Source organism: Ahaetulla prasina, chromosome 10, assembly GCF_028640845.1.
Source record: "Ahaetulla prasina isolate Xishuangbanna chromosome 10, ASM2864084v1, whole genome shotgun sequence".
In the NCBI taxonomy this organism is placed as follows: Eukaryota; Metazoa; Chordata; class Lepidosauria; order Squamata; family Colubridae; genus Ahaetulla; species Ahaetulla prasina.
Genome location: NC_080548.1, coordinates 27,434,246 through 27,458,114, shown reverse-complemented (window position 1 = coordinate 27,458,114; position 23,869 = coordinate 27,434,246). Strand labels below are relative to the sequence as shown.

Below are 23,869 nucleotides of genomic sequence, written 5' to 3'. Positions count from 1 at the left end.
AGACCCCAAAAAGTCCAGCTGCCTTTTGTAATTAGCATCTTTGTCTCATGAGGACCATCCTTCGATGCTCTCATCATCTCACCTCAGCTGCCTGTCTTATTTTACCTCAGGTTAAGTCCTTAGGAAGGGCTGGTGACGTATAAATGGGAACCATGAAAGGCAACCTTCACAGAATAGCTATGAAGCCAGGATTCCATCAAAAAAGACCTTTCTGGTACCGTTACAGGCAGCTCCATGTGTCTGAATCATCAAAAGTAATGCCAGTTTAAATTTTTACTTCTCCGCAGAGAATCTTGAGAAATACACTGCTGTGAAGGAGGTTTTTTTTTTCCTCCAGGGAGCCATAAGGAAGAATGAGACCCATATATATTTGTAGAGCACATATCTATTTCATTTTATTTATGTAAGATCAGTCTGCTGAGGCATTCGGTCTAAGGAATAGCCCCCATTTTCCAGGAAAGAGAAACCTATTCCCAGAAATCGCGAGTCTCTCTGACAAAAAGTATTCCCTGAATTTAGATTAGGGAGAATCTGGTTTGAATACTTGAAAACAGTAGCAAGAAGCAATGGGTGGAAACTAATCAAGGAGAGAAGCAACCTAGAACTAAGGAGAAATTTCCTGACAGAACAATTAATCAGTGGAACAACTTGCCTGCAGAAGTTGTAAATGCTCCAACACTGGAAATTTTTAAGAAAAAGTTGGATAGCCATTTGTCTGAAATGGTGTAGGGTTTCCTGCCAGGGCAGGGGGTTGGACTAGAAGACCTCCAAGGTCCCTTCCAACTCTGATATTATTATTATTATTATTATTATTATTATTATTATTATTATTATTATTATTATTATTATTATTATTATTATTAAAACAGACTGTGGGACAGTAGTAACCACAGCTCAGCCTAACTCACGTTTACACATTTTTGTGAAAATAACATCAGACCCAGAGGTGGGCTTCCATATACTGTAGCAACCGAACTGCCCAGCGCCGGAAATGTGAGCGTGCACACATGCTCGCTTTGCTCATGCACCATCCGCGCATCTGTGCGGCATCACAAAACATGGCAATTCGCATGCGCACGCCGTCCACACATGCGTGTGACATCAAACAACATGGCAATTCGCTCACGCACGCTGTCCACACATGCATGCGGCGTCAAAAACACAGCAATATAGGACGGGATTGCACCCGGGCAGGTGGGTGCCCACCAGTGGGCGTCAAAAATTTTTTACTACCGGTTCTGTGGGCGTGGCTTGGTGGGCATGGCAGGGGAAGGATACTGTAAAATCTCCATTCCCTCCACACTCCAGGGGAAGGTTACTACAAAATCCCCATTTCCTCCCGATCAGCTGGGACTCGGAAGGCAGAGAATGGATGGGGGCAGGGCCAGTCAGTGGTGGTATTTACCAGTTTTCCGAACTACACAAAATTTCTGCTACTGGTTCTCCAGAACTGGTCAGAACCTGCTGAATACCACCTCTGATACCCACCCGCAGGTTGCCACTACCGGTTTGCCCGAACCGGCTGAAAACCACCTATCATCAGGCCATCCGATGTACATAATTCCCCCCCCCCTCAGCCATCTCAAAATATTTATTTTTTATTTATATTATTTTGTCACAACAATATATGTAGGAATCATACAAAAGATTATATAGTATATAAACATATATGGGTAAATATAAGGAGGTATAAGCATATATATAGAAAGAAGAAAAGAAAAACAATAGGACAGGAACGGTAGGCACGTTTGTGCACTTATGCACGCCCCTTATGGTCCTCTTAGGAATGGGGTGAGGTCAATAGTAGAAAGTTTTTGGATAAAACTTTTAGGATTGTGGGAAGAGACCACAGAGTCAGGTAAAGTATTCCAAGCACTGATGATTCTGTTACAGAAGTCATATTTTCTGCAATCTAGATTAAAGCGGATTAAAGCAATCTAGATTAAAGCGAAATTATACAGACAATACCAAATAAAAGTATTTGTGAAATCCTCAATTAAAGTAGTCTACCCCTGGGGGTCTCCAAACTTAGCAGCTTTAATACTTGGGGACGTCAACTCCCAGAATTCCCCAGCTAGTGTGGCCGGCTGGGGAATTCTGGGAGTTGAAGTCCATAAGTCTTAAAGTTGCCAATTTTGGAGACCCCCTCCACCACCACCCCCCGGTCTACACCAAAGGCTCAGAGACTATTTCATCCCACAACAAGAAGTCAGTTATCAATCCACAACAGAAAGCGGTATTTGAAAGCAGTTACAAAGACCTGTAATAAGCTTAGCAGAAAAGGTGCGATTGGTCTCAGAGTTACCTGTAGCATTTGAAAAAGACCAATTGGGGGAGAGCTGAACTTCGAAACAAGGAGGAATCTGGAGATTCAGATCAAGCTGATGAAAACTCAAGTTGAAACTTTAAGAGAGCTACCACCAGCCAAGGCAAACTATTCTCATTTTAAAAAGTCCTAGTAACTCTATGTTCTCAGGTAGAGCAGTCTTCTGTTTAATAGGACCCCATCTTGATAATTGGGCGTATACTTTGCATGTACCTACTTCGACTTACGACCACAATTTGGAACCAGCTAAGCAAAACGGTTGTTAAGTGAACCGTATCTGATTTTATGGCCTCTTTGCCATGGTTGTTAGGCGAATCACTGCAATTGTTGAGTGAATCAGGAGGTTGTTAAATGAATCAAGGGTTCCCCTGTTAATTTTGCTTGTCATAGGCTGGCTGGGAAGGCTGCAAATGACAATCAAATCAAACGCTACGATATTGCAACCATTGTAAATGTATGCTTGTTGCCAAGCCCCACCAAATTCTGAAGACATGAAACGTGGGGATGCTACGAGAGTCGTTAAGGGTGAGAACCGGTCCCGAGTTATAATTTAAGTGCTGTGCAACTTCAAACAGTGACTAAACGGATAGTTGTAAACACAGGACTACCCGTAGAAGGCCTGGGCCCCAATATTTTGAGGTGGGGGCTGGGAAAATGCATTGGCTGCACACCTGGAGACCTGCCACCAGTCTGGGTCCGTGGCAGTGGCCCAGATGGACCAGGCCTCTGGTTTGGAATGAAACAGCTTCGCAGGTTCCCAGATACACAGACTGCCCAGTGGACTGCCAGAGCACCTGGAACTCCTCTCTGGAACGAAACACACCTAGCACACAGCCGAACGGAGGTCAAAGCTTTATGGGTCCCTTCCATTTCTAAGACAGAACCAAGGCAGCGTGCCCAGAGCGAGCTTCCCTTGGCTGTCCTAGCAGCCCAATCGCCTCTTTGGCTGCCACCTCTTCATTAATGTTGTCCTTTAATAATTACACGCTGATGGATGGGCAGAGGCAAGAAAAGCTGACAGCAAACGAACAGGGCATATCCTGGAATTTGTAGCCCAGAAGAAACTTACGTATCCCCGAAGGCTTAACTTCCTTCTTCCGTCACCTTCAAGAGGACCAGTAGCCTGATCAGCCCTAACCCCGTTTGGGCTTATCAATCTCTGACACCACAACACCTTTTCAGTCGCAAGCAAACCTACAACAGGGAGGACAATTAACCCGTGGAACAACTTGCCTCCGGAAATCGTGGGCGCTCCATCACTGGATGTTTTTAATAAGAAGAGACTAGACTCGTGATGGCGAATCTATGGCACACGTGCCAGAAGTGGCACACACAGCCATCTTTCCCGGCACACGAGCCATCACCCATTGTTCTTCCAGGTCTTCATGCACGCAGGAGCGCCAGAAACTGGAAGACCAGCTGCGCATGCGCACACTGGGAAAGTGATCTTCCAGTTTCCTGTGCATGCTTGCGCACCATCCAACTGGTCTTCGTGTGTACATGCGCGCCAGAAACTGGGAGACCAGGTGGCCGGTGAGCATTTGTGCGCCAGAAACCAGAAGATTATCTTCTCGGTTTGTGCATGTGCACCGGGTGGCTGCTATCCCGGCACACGAATGCACGCACCCTCATTTCAGCGCTCGGTGCCATAAAGATTTGCCAACACTGGACTAGACAGTCAGTTATCTGAAACAGTATAGGTCAGGGGTCTGCAACCTTAAACACTCAAAGAGCCATTGGGACCCGTTTCCCACAGAAAAGAAAACACCTGGAGCCACAAAAATCTTCCCGTGCCTGACTATTTCTTGAGCGGCCACAAAACCAGCATGTGTAGTTGAATTAAAAGTTGTTTTCTTCTGAAACTTTTTTCTTTTCTTGGATTTATCCATGGTTGGCCTACCAGCGGGTTGAAAAGCTGAATAAATCGTGTGCTGGTGGGTGTCACACATTGGTGGTTGTGACGTGTATTTTGAGTGACAGGGAGCCGCAGCAGAGGGGTGAAAGAGCCACATGTGGCTCCAGAGCCACAGGTTGCTGACCCCTGGTATAGGTACTCCTGCTTGAGCAAGGGGCTGGACTAGAAGACCTCCAAGGTCCCTTCCAGCTCATTCATTCTATTCAAGCCCTCTTGTTGGCATCTATACACATTGTCTCAGTTCTTACACAACTGTTTTGTGCATCTTTTTGCTACCTCTCTTCTGTGCTGAAGCGGTTAGAGCGATGAATCCGGTTATAGGTACTGATAGTCCTCAATTTACGACCACAAGTGAGGCCAAAATTTCACTGTCCTAAAACGTGGGAAGCCGCAAACGGCTGTAAATGCAGCTATATTGCCAAGTGCCCAGGGTGAGGTCATGTGACTTGGGAGGGGGGAGGGGATGATGGTCAGAGTTTCACAACCAGGTTGCGGATTCCTTTTTTCAAGCAAGCCGTGACTTCAAACGGTCCCCAAGCAAATGGTCGTAAGTCAAGGCCGATCCCTGTAACAGAAGCTGGGAAATTCTTCCAGCCGTTTCCAAGGGTTTTTGGGGTTTTTTTGCCCCTGCCCATCCCAAAAAACTGCCTATGTGGGATTTGAGATTTTGAGCATCTCCCAAGGGCCAAGCGTTTTTTTGTGCTATTCTGGTGCCTGCTTTGCCAGTATGTTCGCAGTTCTCGGCAAGAACCGGGTGGCAGAGCCAGAATTGAGGATGAACAAGTGCGAACACAGCTTGAGGGCGGCTTTATCTTAAGCAATTCACACCTCATTCATCAGACACTGAAACTGTTCCCAGTTTGGGTGGGCAGAGCCAAAGCTGGCAGGGATTTGCTCCAATTGGACCCCCTACCCCAGAGGGCAGGAAAGGTCACTTTATATTAATTTGCCTGCTTCCTTACGGAACCCAGTGGCATCGGCTGCTGGCGAGGGGAACACATTTATTTAAGGGAGAGGGGGCTACGAGTAACATCTACATCCAACTGACATGCAAGATGGCTTGTACCATGAAGAAATGGGGATTTGGAGGTGATGGGGGGGGAGAGAGGAGGGGAGAAGATTAAAAGCTGATCAGCCCAAGCAAAGAAGGGTTAATTTCCTGAAATTAGAATTTTTTGCAAACCCGATTGGAAGAAGCCATTGTTGGCTGCTGCAGAGTGCAAAAAATCCAAATTAAACCCTCTACGGCCCACGGCAGGGAAGGCTCAGCCCATCACCTCCGTGGCTAATTGCCTCCGCCATTAAATTGCTCTAGCTGGAAGGAAGCTGGGGTTTTTTTTCCTTCTTTTTTCCTCCTAACATTCAATCAGAACAGATCAGATAATCACAAAGCCTCCGGTGGAAAATTAGCGTTCGACTCACCAAGTTTGTTCCGAAGTCTATTCTACACGCTGGCCGTTTTTCACTTTTGGCAACTTGGGAATGGGGAATTGTGGGAGTTGAAGTCCATACCCTTTTTTAAGATGCTGAGATATTGAGAAACGCTACCGATAAACTACCTACCTGCTGGTTGGCCATTGTAGAGAGTTAACACCCACCCCTCTCCTAGAAAAATGAAATATTCTAGGAAATATTAAAAAGGCAGAATATTATGTTTCCCTGGATGAGAAACGGAGAAACATGTTTTTTGAGGCAGGAAGCAGACTCACTCTTCATAGCCCCCACCCTCCTCAATAGCCCACAGTAGATGTCAGCACTGAAGAGATAAAGAGATGGCTAGGTCTATTCATAAGCAAATACTTGGGACCCAACAAAAGTAGGATTAGCCATCAGCCACAATAGGAATTGCCCAAAGCCCCTTCATTACATCACCCAGCAATATTCAACCAAGCCTGGGACACAAACAGCCTATAAAGTTAGCTAAGACCCCCCACCCCCTGGGAGTCTGACAGCCAATAGGAAACTTGCCCTTGTCATAGGAACAGGAAGCTCAAGTTCAAAGCCCAAGAGAGGGTATAAATAATACTCACTCTCCACTCCATGTGGTCAGCTACCCAGGACTTCAAACCCGTGTGGTCCTGTCCACCATTAAACCATCCTTCCAAGCATCCTCCATGTTTCCAGTGTCTTTCTCCCCACTTGGAACGGAACCCAGATTTCTTTCAACAATATAAAGCTAGCTTACCTGCTGGTTTAATTGTTTAAAAGAAAGATATTTCTTGTTCAGTTGCTAAGTTGTGCCTGACCTGTCTTCCAGTGTCTCCTGGACTTTACCCAAATTCATGTTCATTGCAACTGAGAGCTTATGCACCGAAGACAAATTCCTTGTGTGTCCAATCACACTTGGCCAATAAAGAATTCAACTCAACTCAACTCAACTCAACTCAACTCAACTCAACAACTCAACTCAACTCAACTCAACTCAACTCAACTCAACTCTATTCTATTCTATTCTATTCTATTCTTCATTTTGTCGGAAGTCAGCTGGGAAGATTGCAAATTGCAATCACGTGACTCCCAGAACAGCACCCATATTTGGACCCCATGACTGTGGGGGGGATGCTACGATAGTCATAAGCCCAAAGACCGGTTGTAAGGCCATTTTTTAGCGCTGTAGTAACTTCAAACCGTCACTACATAAACAGTTGTAAATCGAGGACTAACCGCACCATACAAATTCACAGTGTTGTGATTATATATATAGAACATCTTAGAAACGGGCGGCCAAAGGCTTCTGGAGATTTAGCATTAGAGGCATCTAACGTTTGCTAGTTTCCTTTTAACTTTGCAGCAAAACAGAAGGTGAGAGGAATGATCTTCTACTGCAGGGGTCTCCAACCTTGGCAACTTCATGACTTGCGGACTTCAACTCCCAGAATTCCTCAGCCGGCACACCAAGTCATAAAGTTGCCAAGATTGGAGACCCCTGTTCCAGTGGTGAAATCGCTTGGTGGACGTGGCGTGGGAAGGATACTGCAAAATCCCCATTCCCTCCCCACTCCAGGGGAAGGATGCTGCAAAATCCCCATTCCCTCCTCACTCCAGGGGAAGGATGCTGCAAAATCCCCATTCCCTCCTCACTCCAGGGGAAGGATGCTGCAAAATCCCCATTCCCTCCCCAGTCTGGGACCAGCCAGAGGTGGCATTTGCCGGTTCTCCAGAACCTGTCAGAACCTGCTGGATTTCACCCCTGCCCTGTTCTACTACACAGAGGCCATCCCTGCCCTTTCCCAAGGAGGGATTAAAGTCTGCGACAAATACTGTAAGGGAATAATAGTTTCCATCGGTGGAAATGAAGACATAAACATGCAGGGAGGGCTAAACCCTTCTTCACCTTGGCTTCTAGGGAGCCTGGCACAGCCGCTATCTCCCTGGCCGTTGGGTCGAGCAGGCCAATTGCTATGAAGCAGTTCACTGTACTCTTCCCCCCACACACACGCACATACACCCCATCACACCTCTGGAATAATTTCTTTTTTAAAACAAAAAACCCAACCACCTACCCAAAACCTCAAATGCCAGGCGAAGCACCGATTATGCCGAAATTAAATACATGTGCATCACCTTAATTAACTTGCATAATTAGTTTTGTGACGGTCTCCCTGACACCGGGAGGCTGGAAGTGGGGAAAGGGAAGGCAGCTGAACAATACAATGCCACTCTTGCTTCAGCCAAAAAAGAAAGGAAATGTTGTGGGGTTGGTATTTTTTGTGGGGTTTTTTTTTTTTTTGCATGCCCCCCTCCAAAAATATTTGGGGTGGCGAGGCAAAAACTCAGCCTCCTTTGGTTGCTCAACCCCTTATCCCAGCCTTCCCCCCACCTCTGTCCTCCCCCAGATAGATGACCTTGCGAGGTCCCGATGGAGTGGTGTTTTTTTTTTAGTGTCTGTTTTCTGAATGGAAGGAAGGCGAGAGGCGAGGAGTGAGCTGCATGCTAAGATAGGCTCGCCAGCAGTTTCTGACGGGTCCTACTGCCCTGCCGCTCTTGATCGCAGAATCTGATGGGAAAAAAACACATGGGAGTTGCTTCGCTCCCTGGGGGGAAAAAAACGCCTCCAGGGCAGGGATGAGAGATGCAGGGGCTTTGCTAACTGGGGGAGAGAGGGAGATGAAAGGGGTCCAAGGTGGGTGCAGCTCCTAAGAAACCTCCCCCCACTCCTCACAAGGAGAGACTCAACCTAGAAATAAGGAGACATTTTCTGACAGTGAGAACAAAAAACCCAATGGAACAGAAGTTGTGTTGGGAATTTGTGGGAGATTCATCACTGGAGGCTTTCAAGAAGAAACTGGACTGTCATTTGTCAGAAATGGTGTAGGGTCCCCTGATTGGGTGGCGGGTTGGACTAGATGACCTACAAGGTCCCTTCCAACTCTGTTAATCTGTAATATATTTATCTGATGCAGGAGTCAGCAATGGCTAATTCTGATCCTAGATAGCAATAGTACTTAAGACTTATATACTGCTTTACAGTGCTTTTACAGCCCTCTCTAAGCAGTTTTTACAGAGTCAACCTATTGCCCCCAACAATCTGGGTCCTCATTTTACCGACCTCGGAAGGAGAGAAGGCTGAGTCAACCTTGAGCCTGGTGAGATTCGAACTGTCGGCAGCTGGCAGTCAGCAGAAGTAGCCTGCAGTACTGCACTCTAACCACTACATCACCACGGCTCATTTGCATGCCCCACCCCAAGATGCTTAGACTTAGAACTTATTGTTCTATACATTCAAAGTATGCTATTTTGCATACATTAAAAGAAAATTTTAATGTATGAAGATTGCATGCAGCTCTCAAAGGGTCTCCATGTTCAAGTTCTACCTCCCTCCATCGCCTTCTCTAGTTTCCTACAATAGTATTTCTCAACTTTGGCCATTAGAAGATGGATGGACTTCAATTCCCAGAATTCCCCCAGCTAGGTCTTCTGGGAGTTGGTCCATCCATCTTCAAGTGGGCCAAGGTTGAGAAACATTGTCCTACAAACAACCTTGCGAGGTAGATTCCGCGGAAAGAAAGTGCTGTTATTCTGCTTTGTGGTTACATAGGGATTCTATTTTTTCTTATCATTATTTTTAGTTTATAATATCAAATACAAAAGGATACAAAAGAAAACAGTGGGAAAGTAATGGAGGGAGAAGAGAAAGGAACCTGTAGGGCAGTGGTTCTCAACCTGTGGGTCGCGACCCCATTGGGGGTCGAATGACGATTTGCCAGGGGTCGCCTAAGACCATAGGAAATATGGGAAGTATACTTGCGAGTCGAAGAATCGCGCTCCAATGGTTGACTCCACAAGCCAGCTGCAGGCTCTTCAAATCGCTAGCCGAATTCGGCTTGAGGTGCGATGAATTAAAAAAGAGACAAATCTTTGCTCTGATGTCTCCCTCTCAAGCCAGCTGCAATCACTCCCAATCGCTAGCCTAATCTGGCTTCAGGCACGATAAACTTAATAGGGGAGGAGTCTCTGCTTTAATGCCTCCGTCCTCAAGGCAATCGCAAGCAGTTCAGATCGCTAGCCAATATGGCTTCAGGCGCGATAAATTCAAAACGAAAATAATTTTACGGTTGGGGGTCGCCACATCGTGGGGAATTGTATTAAAGGGGTCGCAGCACTATAAAGATTGAGAACCACTGGTGTAGGGCAAAGGGGAAAAAATTGTGCTGACTTCCAACTCCCTTCGGCGCCACAGAATAAAGATAATAGCATCAAACCTCAACTTTTGCTTTTTACATAGTAATATAAACCAGCCATTTCTATAACAACAAACTAATCGGTATAACCCAAAATCAAAGTTTCATTTTTTCCCCCCACCTCAAGCACAAAGTCCAGAAGCGGTTTCCATATAGAAACAAAAATAACTGTGGATTTTTTGTTTTTGTTTTTGTTTTGTTTTTTTGGTTAATCAAAGCAGTCAATTTAGCCTCCTCTGCTAACTCCATCAACTTTTGCAGCCATTCGTCCATTGTGGGAATCAAAGTGTCCTTCCATTTTTGCATTCTGCTGGTGGTTCCGTAAGGGATCCTAGACCGATTCCTCTTTTAAAGAGACAGTTAACCAATGCCTGGCGCAAACCATGTCTGCAGGCTCAGAAATGTCACTTCAGGTCATAACTCTCGCCAGTTCTCACAACTTCTGAAGGACATTTGGCCTCGCTGAGAATGAGCAGATCTCAGCCTGCCCGACTCCACCCCCAAATGCTGCCCCCACCCCACCCCCAGGAATCTCGAAGCCAGGGGTGAAATGCTCCCGGTTCAGACCAGATCGACTGATCCGGTAGCGACGGCCGCAGGTGGTTCAGAGAATTGGTAGCAAACATCCCTGCCCCCCCCCACAGCCAATGCCCACCCGATCGCCCAGTTACCCGCTTCTTTTAAAAAATGCTTTTAAAAAGTAAAAAAAAAAGGTTCTGACCATCACAGCTGAGCTGTGTGATCATCGGAGCCTTTTTTTTTTACTTTTAAAAGCATTTTTTTACAACCTATTCGGCCGAAATAAAAATAAAAAAATGCTTTTAAATGTTAAAAAAAAAGATCGTGCACCACAGCTGATCACCCCCCCCTGGGTGCTGTTCTACTTACCCCATGCCTCCTTTTGACATGCACTGCACGCGGGCACACCTCGCATTTGGTGCATGGCGCGCACTGCGCATGCAGGCAGCCCGCATGCGCAGCCAGAGAACCAGTAGTAAACCAGTTCAAATTTCACCACTGCTCCAAGCTGCACTATTCTGTGTTCACTACAGCACTAACAGACAACTGTGCTTTCTAATTTATTTACGATCCTGGTTTAATGAGCAACCCACAGCTGGCTTGATTCACACCTAAACCCAGGTGACAATTTATGGGTGCACAAGAGGTGTTTCACACATCTGGCTTAGCTAAACCCAAAAACAGACATTCTGGCCAAAAAGGTAAATCCGATTTTTTTTTTTTAAAAGAGTAGCAAGCTAATCGTGGACAATGCAGCCCATAAACCCAAGTGGGGAAAATGCACAGTATGTAAAAAGACTGCACAGGCATTCTCTTGCCCCTCCCCCCACTAATTTCTTTCACAAAGGGAACCATTGATTTTGCCTTCAAAGCTGCTCGCCCCGCCCAGCTGATTTCTACTGGGAGAACCAAGCCAAAGACTTTTGATTTGAGACAGAGCTTGCTGATTTCTGGAGTGTATTTTTTTCTGGTGTGTGTGTGTGCAAAGTAGCAGCAAGCACGTTCGCCATCAGACATGATGCTGGTACCTACAGCCCAAAGTCCTCCTTTGGCATCATCATGCAAGGGGTTCAGCCCCTTCTCTTGGCTAGTGCACAGGAGGGAATCACCAAACTATCAGAACTCTTTTAGCATTCTCCATGTGGAAGGGGAAAAAACACACCCCAGAGGCTTTTTCTGGGCCTCGGAACTAAATTAAAGGTGACAGATTCCTGATTTCTTTTTCTTTTTTAAAGAGAGACCTGCTCTTTATCATGCTGGAGGTAAGAGCTGTGTTAAGGAGCGAAAGAGGTGTGCATAAATGAGGCATCCCGAAATATCTCCCCTACGCAGGTACTGTGTTTCCCCAAAAATAAGACCCTGTCTTATATATTTTTTACGCCAAATACCTGACCTTCGGACCTTCCGCCACGAATTGAAAACACATTTATTTATTCGCGCGGGGCTGGCTTAAATTTTGCTGGTTTTTAACTTTATATTATGAATTTTAATGGGTTTTTAGAATTTTAAATGTTTTAAAGTCTGTTCACCGCCCTGAGTCCTTCGGGAGAAGGGCAGTATACAAATTAAAATATTATTATTATTATTATTATTATTATTAGGTCAATTGTGTAATAAGTTTTTTAATTCTTGTTTTAATTGTATATTGTATTGTTTGTTTTTATTTTTGGCTGTACACCGCCCTGAGTCCTTCAGGAGAAGGGCGGTATAGAAATCTAATAAATAATAATAATAATAATATTTTTTGAACCCTGAAATAAGCGCTTGGTCTTATTTTCGGGGAGGTCTTATTATTTTGGGGCACCTGGAGCAAGATGGGGCTCCTCTTGCCATCTTACCTGATTTCCAGCTCTGTCTACCTAACCCTAACCAGAGGAAATGGCTGCGCATGCGCAGGGGAGGGCTTATTTTGTGGGGGGGGGCCTTATTTCAGCACATGCACTCAAAAGCCCAATTATGGGCTTATTATCGGGGAATGTCTTATTTTTCGGAGAACACGGTAGTCCTCGAGTTTCAACCACAACATTTCTGCTGCTACGCAAGACAGTTGTTAAGTTGACTTTTTTGTCTCGTCTTGCCACCGTTGTTAAGCGAACCACTACGGCTGTTAAGTTAGTAATAGGCTTGGTAAGTGAATCTGGCTTCCCCATTGACTTTGCTGATCAGAAGATCGCAAAACTGGAATGACATGATTCTGGGAGATTGCTACCAGTCTTAAATACGAACCAAACGGCCAAGCATCCCGATTTTGAACCTGGGGATGCTGCAATGGTCGTGTGAAAACCAGTAATAAGTCACTTTTTTTTTTCATTGGTGCAGTAACTTTGAACAGTCACTAAGCAAAAGTCTGTAAATCAAGGACTATCTGTACGTGCGCGCAAACGCACACACACTCCTACAAATATCTTCCTGCACCTAGAAGCTTTTTTTCTCCCAGCCTGCAGCTGAATGGAGAGCAATCCTGATCAAGAGATTTTTTTCCAAAGAGCAGCTTCAGTTCCAATTTATGTAAGATTCCAGCAGGTGTAAGTGCCAACCTTCCAGATGTCTAATTGCCATCCAAGGCAATTTGGGCCTCGGTTTGGAAGAGAAAGGGCTAAAGTGCACAACTCCACTGCATGAGCGAGGTTAAGATCAGAAGCCGCCTCCTTCAAAGATAAGACTTGGAAGCTTAGATCAGGGGTCCCAAACCCACCCACCCCCTGGTCCATGGACCGACATGGTCCGCAGCATGCCAGAAACCGGTCTGCGCAAACAAGCGAAGCCCCATCTGCAGGATGCAGGCAGCATGCAAAGCCACACTCTCTCTGGACTGCGGAAAAATATATCTCTCTCTCTCTCCGGAACCAGTTCCTGGTGCCCAAAAGATTCGGGGGTCAGGGGTCTAGAGCCAGCCAATGGTCACTAGGTGGCTCAGTGGCTAAGACACTGAGCTTGCCGATCAGAAAGGTCGGCAGGTCGGCGGTTCGAATCCCTAGTACAGGTCACCGGGATGAGAAGGGGGTTGGATTAGAATCAGGGGTCTCCAACCTTGACAACTTTAAGCGATGGCGGACTTCAACTCCCAGAATCCCCCGGCCATCATAGCTGCAATTTTTCAAAAGGACAAATTGGAGGGATCGCATTAAAAATGCGGGGGGGGGGGACCAACCAGATCAAGCTTTTCAAGGCATAGACTAGAGCAGGGGTCTCCAACCTTGGCAACTTTAAACCTGGTGGACTTCAACTCCCAGCATCTGGCTGGCTGGGGAATTCTGGGAATTGAAGTCCACCAGGTTGCCAAGGGTGGAGACCCCTGGACTACATGACCTTCAAGGTCCCTTCCAACTCCGTTATTGTTGTTTACCGATTTCCTACTGCAAGATCCCTTCCTTCGTTCAAAAACAGAACGAGCTGCCCCAGCAAACAGCAGGTCTCTTCCACCCCCGTAACTTAAGCAAGATTCAAGGGATTCATGAAAAAGACACCTACCTACGTGTTGTACAGGGACCCTCGCCTTACAATCATTCGTTTAGCGACCGTTCGAAGTTACAGCGGCCCCTATGAAAAAGAGTGACCTCTCCCCGGTCCTCACACTTACAACTGTTGCAGCAACACCACGGTCACATGATCAAAATTTGGATGCTTGGCAACCTGGAATGGATTTTTGGTGGCTGCAGCATCCCGGAGTCATGCGATCACCCTTTGCAATCTTCCTAGCCAGCTTCAGCCGAGCAAAGTCAGTGGGGAGGCGGGAGGGGGGAGGACTGGACTTGCTTAAGAACGACTTAACGACTGCAGTGATTCACTTAACAACCATGGCAAATAGTTTGTAACATTGGGAAAGACTCCCTTAGCAAGATCACCGCCTTGATCCCAAAGGACCACCTGCAAACCTAAGTTATGAGCCCAGCCCGGCCAGCAGTTTTTTATTATTATTATTATTTTATTATTATTTATTAGATTTCTAGACCGCCCTTCTCCCGAAGGACTCAGGGCGGTGTACAGCCAGGATAAAACATAAACCATGTACAATTAAAAATGAATTAAGAAACTTATTATACAGTTGGCCGAAAAATTAAAATATTTAAAATCTAAAACCCCCAATTTAAAACATAAATAGAATTTAAAATTTAAAAATCTAGACAATTTAAAAGAAAAGCCTTAAGCCAGCCCCGCGTGAATGAACAGAAGTGTTTTCAATTTGCGGCGAAAGGTCCGAAGGTCAGGTATTTGGCGTAAACCAGGGGGAAGCTCGTTCCAGAGAGTAGGAGCCCCCACAGAGAAGGATCTTCCCCTGGGGGCCGCCAGCCGACATTGTTTGGCGGACGGTACCCTGAGAAGTCCCTCTCTGTGTGAGCGTACGGGTCGGTGGGAGTCATAAGGTAACAGCAGGCGGTCCCGTAAGTACCCAGGCCCCAAGCCAAGTTTTCTATTTCCAGGTTTCACCTCCCATTTTAAAATCAAGTTCTCATCCTCCATTTCTCCAAAACAAAGGCAGTTGCCCCATAACAAAGGACTATCTTCCTTCCCCACCCACCATCCCCTCCCTCCCAGTGCCTTAGCAAGGTGCAAACAAACCCCGCTTTCTGCTCACAACCCTGCACCTTGCAAATCAACCCCTCCTAGCACACGTACCCAGATAGGCACAAAAACCAATCAAGGAACAAGAACACACGCATAAAGAAATTGCCATTTGAAGCTAAAATCCTCCGTGATTGCCAAAATTGCAGATCGCTCTTTTGAATTCGCCATCTGCAACTGGCAGTGTGCTTTTTTTTTTTTGCTTTTTTTTTTGCCTTTCCCCCAAAACTGGGAAGAAAACGTTACTCTTCCTGCTCCTTTTCTGCTTTCCAAGGCGAGTTAGTTGTCTTTGTGTATTTCAAAGGGATCGCAAAAATCAGTGTTTTTCAATCTTAGGAACTTAAGATGTCTGGATTTCAACTTCCAGAATTCCCCAGCCAGCTTGAGAAACAGGGTGATCACTGGTCACTAAAGGATATCACTAAAATATTGCTCCCATAACCCAAAAATAACCCAAAAATATTCCTTTACACATTCAAACCGCATGAGCATTTCATGGCCTTCCATGATGGAATGACAACATTCCACACCCCATGTTCAGCCATCATTTAATTCAGAGGATTCAGCAATCCACGCTCCTCAAACTGCAATTTTTCAAAAGGACAAATTGGAGGGATCACATTAAAAGTGGGCGGGGGGAACCCAACCAGATCAAGCTTTTCAAGGCATAGACTAAAGCAGGGCTCTCCAACCTTGGCAACTTTAAGCCTGGCGGACTTCAACTCCCAGAATTAAAAAGTTGCCAAGGTTGGAGACCCCTGGACTAGAAGGAGGCATGGTCAAAACTCAGTCTGTCTTTCCTGGGATTCTGCAAAATGTGAAAGTTTAGGGAACTTTGCTTCCAGGTGTTCTGGTTTTCCTCTTCATTTCTTTCTTTTTCTTTTTTTTTTATCCACTTTTCACCTGCTTAAAAGAGGGAAGGGATCTGTAAGCCCGAGATAGCCTGCGTTCCCCTCCTTCTGACGTAGATTGGTTATAGTTTGTTGTTTTTAACCATTTATTTTGAGTCCGGCTCTTGGGTGAATTTACAGCGCTCTCCATGTTACCCTGTCAGCTTCTTTCAACTGTTGCACGTTCAACTTTGCATCAGGTTTGATGTTCTCAAGCCAGCGTGTTCTTTGCTTGCCCTTTTCTTCTTGTTCCACTAACCATTCCTAGCACCATTTTTTTTTTATTTGCATTTATATCCCGCCATTCTCCGAAGACTCAGGGCGGCTTACACAGTGTTAAGCAATAGTCTTCATCCATTTGTATATTATATACAAAATCAACTTTTATTGCCCCCAACAATCTGGGTCCTCATTTTACCTATCTTATAAAGGATGGAAGGCTGAGTCAACCTTGGGCCTGGTGGGACTCGAACTTGCAGTAATTGCAAGCAGCTGCTGTTAATAACAGACAGACTTAGTCTGCTGAGCCACCCATTGCCTTCTCCAATGAATACGCACGCATAACATGGCCCAAGTAAATCAGACGTAGTCTTATGAATATGGCTTCCATTGATGTAGAACAGAAAATGACAGAGTTAGAAGGGACCTTGGAGGTCTTCTAGTCCAACCTCCTGCTCAAGCAGGAGACCCTACACCAGGGGTCTGCAAACTTGGCTCTTTTAAGACTTGTGGACTTCAACTCCCAGAGTTCCTCAGCCAGCAAAGCTGGAAGTTGAAGTCCACAAGGCTTAAAAGAGCCAAGTTTGCAGACCCCTGCCCTACATCATTGCAGACAACTGGTTTTCCAATCTCTTCTTTAAAACTTCCAGTGATGGAGTACCCACAACATCTGGAGGCAAGCAGTTCCACTGGTTAATGGTTCTCAATGTTAGGAAATTTCTCCTTAGTTCTAGGTTGGTTTCTCCCCTGGTTTATTTTCCATCCATTGTGTTTTGTCCGGCCTTCAGGTGCTTTGGAGAATAGATTGAAACACGCACCCTTTTTTCTTTGCGGCAGGCCCTCAAATATTGGAACACTGCTATCGCGTATCTGCTTTTATACCGTTTCACACTTCTCCCGTTAGTTATTCTGGCTGTCCATGCTACACGCAGTAATATACGCCAGCGCCACAGTTCAAAGGCGTCCATTCTCCTTTGATCTGATTTGTTATTATCAATATAATAAAGGCAATGCAGGAATGAGGGAAGGGCAGGCCTTGCATTCTTCGGGGGTATCGTTTTACACTCGACATGTTCCAAGCCAGCGCTAGATTCTAGCTCTCACAAAAGTTAGCCTAGTGGAAAATCTGTTTCTCTTCCACCCAATATTCCACCCTCAGAATTACCAAAAAGAGCAAGGGCGAGCAGGATGAAGGGAAAGAAAGAAAGAAAGAAGAAGAAGAAGAAAAAACAATTCTAGTCACTTATTTTTTTGCATTTAAAAAGGAAAAAAAAAAGCTCTCGCAACAATTAATTCTGGCATCAAACAGAGGAAGTGTTTTGTAAGCACATTTGCATAAAAGGGCTCTGGACTACCCCCCCCCTTTTTTTTTTTGCAGGACGGCTGTGTTGTTCTCTTACACACACACAGACACACACACAAACAGTGTGTGCTCTTTGGATACAGACCTGGGAGTGTGCCCCCACAGTGAGGGGTCTGGCTGGGTGTTCTAATGCGCATATTAATGAGCAATTACAGAGGGGGGGGGAACAGAAGGAGACCAACTCTTCCTTTTCAACAGTAGCCAAACTGGAAAGGCTACACAGTGCTTCACAAGTTCTCCATTTCACAGGTAGGTTCTTAATCCCAGCCCTCTTTTTAAGGGTTCCAGCAGGCGAGGGGGGGGGATGAGAATTTTCAAAATATGGATTGCTGCCGGTTTTAAGGAACTTCAGTTGCTACCCAAGGTCCTTTATTTCAGAGTTACTGCCCCTGCCACCAGAAGCTCATAAATCTATATGGAACATAGCAGATGCGCCCTTGTTTCTTTTCTCTTTTCAAGGCTATGTAAAAAAAAAAAAAATAACTGCTGTCTTATTTCAAACCCTGCTTTTTTAGAAAGTCTTTTTATTCTGAAATTATTCAGTTGATAAGCCTGGTTGCCAGAGAACTTTCATTTTCAGGGTTAAGGGATTGTCCATGGGAAAGAAAGGGAGAGAGAGAGAGAGGAAGGAAGGAAGGAAGGAAGGAAGGAAGGAAGGAAGGAAGGAAGGAAGGAAGGAAGGAAGGCCAACAGATTGGACACGCAAGGAATTTGTCTTGGTGCATATGCTCTCAGTGTACATAAAAGAAATGATACCTTCATCAAGGTACAACACTTACAACACTTTGTAAATAGAAACACAGCGCTTTTAAGCATGTGCAGAATGTCTTATTCTGAAAGCATACGCCTCTTTCGGGGAGAGAGAACGGCTTCCACATTAAGGATGCAACATTTTAGAGCCAGCTTGGTCCAATGGTTAAAGACTCCAGATTAAAAACCAGGAGAGGGGAGTTCTAGACCTGCTTTTGGCATGAAAGATTGGAGGACTTTGGGCGAATCAATTACGAGTTCTAGTCCCGCCTCGGTCATGAAAGCTGGCTGGGATGACTTTGGGCCAATCACCAGGAGACGGTGAGTTCTAGTCCCGCCTTGGTCATGAAAGCTGGCTGGGTGACTTTGGGCCATCCCCTCTCTCAGCCCAACCTACCTCCCAGGGTTGTTGTTGTGGGGGAAAATGGGAGGAGGGAAGGAGTATTATGTATGTTTAGAAACCTCAAATGAGGCTACCAGCCCCAAGGCCTTGTACAAACCCAAGGACTCTAACCCTTTCCTTCCAAAACTCTAAAATTGCCTCTAATTACCATTGCCGCCCATCCAAAGGCTGGTTTGAAGACACTTTCCTGTCATTCCTCTGATCCCCAGCGGTGCCCACGCCCTGATTCCAGTTCTGCGGGATGAGTAAAAGTAGGGAAAGGAAGGAGCAGTGGAGAAAGAGGAGGGACAGAAACACACCCTCCCCTCCCTGACCTAGAAAGTAGATTTAGTCCAGCTATTGATTAAAGCAGAATGCAATTACCTAGCGCAGGGACCTGCTGCCTCTGATAAGGAACGGAAGAGAGTTCGTTGCAAAGTCACAAAATTAAAGTCAAGACCAGTTCCATTTTCCTTTGCCAACCAGATCCTCACACACACACACGCACACACCTCGTCTCCACCCCTATCGCAGGCACTTTAGGCTGTCGCTTCCCCTGCCAGCTGAGCATCACTCCCTCTTGCGCGAGACCATCTAACACAGACCATATCTCCCATCTCAGCCGAGCCAAACCCTTTCATTTAGCAGCCAGGGCTTCTGCCTTTCAAATGCCCTTCTCTGCTTTAAAACTTGTGGGTTTCTCTCTCTCCCTCCCTCTGTCCCTCTCAATCTCTCTCTCTCTCTCTCTCTCTCCCTCTCCCTCTCTCCCTCTCTCTTCCAGTTGCCAGAAAAGCTTCTGTCCCTGTTATTCTATTTTTTATTTTTATTTTTTTAAACCAAGCAATGGGAGACACAGAGGGAACATCCAACAGTTTTATTTTGAGCGACTCATGAATTCACACTTTTTTTCCTGCTGCTTTTTCAGCCCAAGCGAAAAAGAAACGCCGAGCCTGGAGCACTAGCTTAGAATAAATAAATATATAATCGGGCTCTTAGGTCTGCCCATGGATAAAAGGCATCAACAAATCAGCGGAATTGAAAATCTGGTTGAAATTGAACTCGAAATTTGCAAAGCTGTTCCGTCCTGGGGAACTGGAGAATCAGGCTCTCAGCTATTGAAAAGGCTATGTTTGAAAAACTACGGCTTTTCTCACTCCATCAGCAATTTTGGATGTTCTTTTTTCCCAAAAGCTTTGCCCTATACAGTAAATGAAGACATTTACTGAAGACAAGTCTCCCAGGAATTGCTTTAACAGGCTTGTTCCCAAAATTAATAAAACGTACACGCATCTTTAACAATAACATTTTACAGTTTTACGTTCATTTTCCTAAAGATGTATTTCACCCTAAAGCCCAGGTCCCGTACTAGGAAATGATGCACGAACAGTTCTGCAAAATACCAAATCTCGGACGCAGCCACAAAACTATTACGCAAAGTTGGATTTAACATTTAAATAGATATATAGATATATATTAATGTCTTGGCCCTTTCAGCTGAAGAGCAAGCCAGAATAGCCCAGAAGCCCCCTCCGAACGCACTCTTTCACCGTCTCTGCCCATTTTATTATGGGGATGAAATAAACCAATTACCTAAGGTGAAAAGTACCTAACCAGCTGATAGAAGCTCGGCAGGAGAACATGTAAAGGTCACCCGCGCACGCTTGCGAACCTGGAACCCGGCTTCAAGCCCCATTTGCCTCCTGCCACACGCAATTTCTCTCGTCCGAGCCATTTGCTGGCCTGCCTTATAATTGCATCCTTGAGCAGTGAAGGACAAGAGAGGTGGACGGCTTCGCAAGGAATGATCACAGCAAGAGAGAGAGAGAGAGAAACGGCCTGGAAGGCTCGCACACACCTGACAGAGACTGCAGACTCCGCCACCAACTACCATCACGCTGCACGGGAACTTCTGCCCAGAACAAAAGCGTGACCTCTCCGAAGAGAAAAAAAACGGGATCCATCGATTTGATTGATTGAAAGGCCAGCCACTTACAAAGTAAAGTTCAGCGCTCTTCTGTAAAAGTTGGGGGGATTCTGACCTTTCGTATGAATTTTCCTACCCACCCTTCAAAGTGCAAGGAGGTAAAAGGCCTTTTTCTGGCTTCTTTTTTCTGGCTCAGCCAGCAGCCGAGACCCCCCTACGAGGCCATTAAATGGGAACACTTAAAACTGGAATCAAAGGGACACACGTCCTTGTACTTTTAAATTCAAATCGACCAGGCTGTTCCTGGATATCAAAATATTTTTTTCACTTGTCTCTCTTTTTTTTTATTTTTTGCTTTTCCCCAATCTGACTTTCCTGGGGCTTTGTTCTCTATTCCCCAGTCAAAGCCCCCACCCCACCCCTCCCCTCCTTCCCTGTGCTTGCTGCATCAGTTGGGAATTGATACCCAGATGGGGGGGGCGAGGTGTGTGATTTGGAAACGCCATTTTTCCTTGTACAATTCTCCCCATTGATCAGAGCCACATTCAGGAAGGTCGGTGCAGGGAGGGGGGGGGTTTCAGCGGTCAAGCAGCCACCTCATGGCCTTGCAGGGAAGGAAAGGAAGGAAAGAGGGGAGGGGGAGGATGGAAAGAAATGTGACAAAGGAGGATCGACTTAGAAATGGATGGGAATCGAGGCTGGACCCCTTCACACGTTTTTGGGTTTTTTTTGTTCCTTTTTACAAGGGGGGAAAAAAAAGAAAACCAAGTCGTGGCACCCGGTTGCTGCTGCTGGGAGAGAAGAATGAGGGCAAAATGAGGGCAAAAAGAAAAGAAAGGAGGTGGAGGGTGCGGGGGGGGGGGGAGAGAAAGAGAGATGATGTAGCTATTTAGCTGTCCTTTTTTTAGCACCGCGCTTCCTTTGAGCGAGCGGGATTGCAACATAAAACAATAACAAGAAAAAATAATAACAAGAAAAGCCGAGCCGAACCATATTTTTTTTTCCCAAGACGCGGCACTCAACGAAACAAAAGAAAAGCGACCACTCCACCACCAGCCGCCTTTCCACCTCCAACTGGAATCAAGAGTTGAAACACCGAAACGGGTCGGCGAGGAGTGGGGGGGGGGGGGGAAAAAAAAAGAAAGATGGGAGGGGGGGACTTCAGGAAATTGTGAGGTTTTTCACCCCCACACATACACACTTCCACTCCGCAATCGGAGCCAGCAGCACGGAATCCAGACATCGCCCCCCTCTCCATCTCCCCGAGATCTAATTTAGGAGTTGAAAGGAAGGGAAGACTTCTGGAGGGGGGGGGGCTTCCAATGCAAAGTCCCCCCCCCCACCACTCATCTCCACTCTCGGGCATCGAGAGGGATAACCCCCCCACACACCTGCCCCGAAGCCATCCACGCGGGTCTCGCCGGACAAGAGCGGGGCGTCCCCGTCCCCCCAACACCACCCCGCGGCTCAAACAAAAGCCCTCGCCGGGGCGGCTGGCAGCGCAGCTCACAGCGCAGCGCGGGCCCCTGCAGCGCGCCCCGGCAAAGCAAAGCGAGTGGGCGCTCCGTCATTGTTCGCTCCCCTTTTCTCGCAGCCCTTCGCTGCTGCTGCTGCTGCAGCGAGCCGGGGGAGGGGGAGTGGAACGGACGTTAGGGTCACCCCCGATGCGGGGAGAAAGAAAGGAAGGAAGGAAGGAAGGAAGGAAGGAAGGAAGGAAGGAAGGAAGGAAGGAGGAGGAGGGATGGAGGTGGGTGGGTTTGGGGAAGGGGGCAGAGCGCCAGATCCTCGGCCCCGGGAGGCTGGCACGCCGTTGCGGGTCAAAGCCAAAGAGGTCCCTGCCCGGTCGGGTCGAGCGATGCCGGCGGGCAAAAAGCTGGGGAGGGGGAGGAAAGGCTTCTTTCGGCTGGGTTGTGCCCCGTCCGGTCGGTGGCTAAGAGGACAAGCGGGCGAGGTTGGTTCCAAGGGAAGCGGCGCAAGGCACCTGGGGAGGAGGCGAGGCTTGAAGGGGGGAAGAGAGATAACGAAGCAGCTTCTCCGCCTCGGATGCTGCTGCTGCTGCTACTCCTGCTGTTAGAGCCGCCGCCGCTACCGCCGCCGCGCTTACCTCGGCCCGCCAGGCACAGCAGCAAAATCCCCGCCGCGGCCGCCAAAGGCGAGTGCCTGCAGCTCCGCGCCGACCGCATCCTGCCGCGCTTCTTCCCTTCTGCCGCCTGGCGCCTTTTCCCCCCTTTCTCGCCCGGGCTCCGCACCTGCACTCCGGCTCTCCCCCGGCGTTAATCTATGCTAATGAGATGCGAGCGGGGGGCCGGGCCGGCGGGGCCCGGAGGGGGAGGGGCCTGGCCGGGGAAAGAAAAAAAAAAGAAAGAAAAAGAAAAAAAAGGGGGAGGCAACTGTTTACAACTCCCATGCGGGAGAGGGAGGGAGGCAGGGAGGGAGGGGCCGAAGGGAGGGGCTTTCAAGGGAGAGGGGAGGTGACACACACACACACACAAACACGCACGGACACCAACTTCGGAGTGGGAGGGGGGGCTCCACTGGGATTGGCACCCAGCCTGACATTGATGGGAACTTTGGGTGGAGTGGGGTCGGGATGTGGTTATTATTATTATTATTATTATTATTATTATTATTATTATTATTATTATTATTATTATTATTATTATTATTATTATTATTATTATTATTATTATTATTATTATATAATTATTATAAAATAATAATATTTTTATTTTATTATTATTATTATTATTATTATTATTATTATTATTATTATTATTATTTTATTCACACAAAATGACAGTATACACAGCAAACAAGATAACTATGCTGGATTTTGTATCACAGATTAGTCAAACACTTCCCAAGCGGTTGTTTTTATTATTATTATTGTTGTTGTTGTTGTTGTTGTTATTGTTGTTATTGTTATTATTGTTATTGTTGTTATTGTTGTTATTGTTGTTATTATTGTTATTGTTATTTACTTTATTCATTAAAAATGAAACTCAGTCAACTGAGCATTCAAACATACATCACAAATTATTATTATTATTATTATTAATTTAATTTAATTTTTTCTACATTGTGTTTTTGTTATCTGTGAGCCGCTTATATACATTATAGAATAGAACAGAATTTTTTTATTGGCCAAGTGTGATTGGACACACAAGGAATTTGTCTTTGGTGCATACGCTCTCAGTGAACATAAAAGAAAAAATTACCTTCATCAAGGTACAACACTTACAACACTTAATGATGGTCATAGGGTACAAATTTAACACTTAACAATACAACATTTAATGATAGTCATAGTCATTATTTATCTAAAATAAATAAATAG

General features: G+C 46.1%; 1 protein-coding gene across 1 annotated transcript in view; it reads right to left on the bottom strand.

Moving 5' to 3' along the window:
- CADM4 (cell adhesion molecule 4) overlaps positions 1 to 22,793 on the bottom strand; it is a 202,290-nt gene extending 179,497 nt beyond the window's left edge. The window contains exon 1 of the mRNA XM_058196348.1: positions 22,637 to 22,793. Coding sequence (XP_058052331.1) covers positions 22,637 to 22,715 — 79 coding nt within the window. The 5' untranslated portion in view covers positions 22,716 to 22,793. The remainder of the gene's footprint in view (positions 1 to 22,636) is intronic.
- Between the last annotated feature and the right edge of the window lie 1,076 nt (positions 22,794 to 23,869).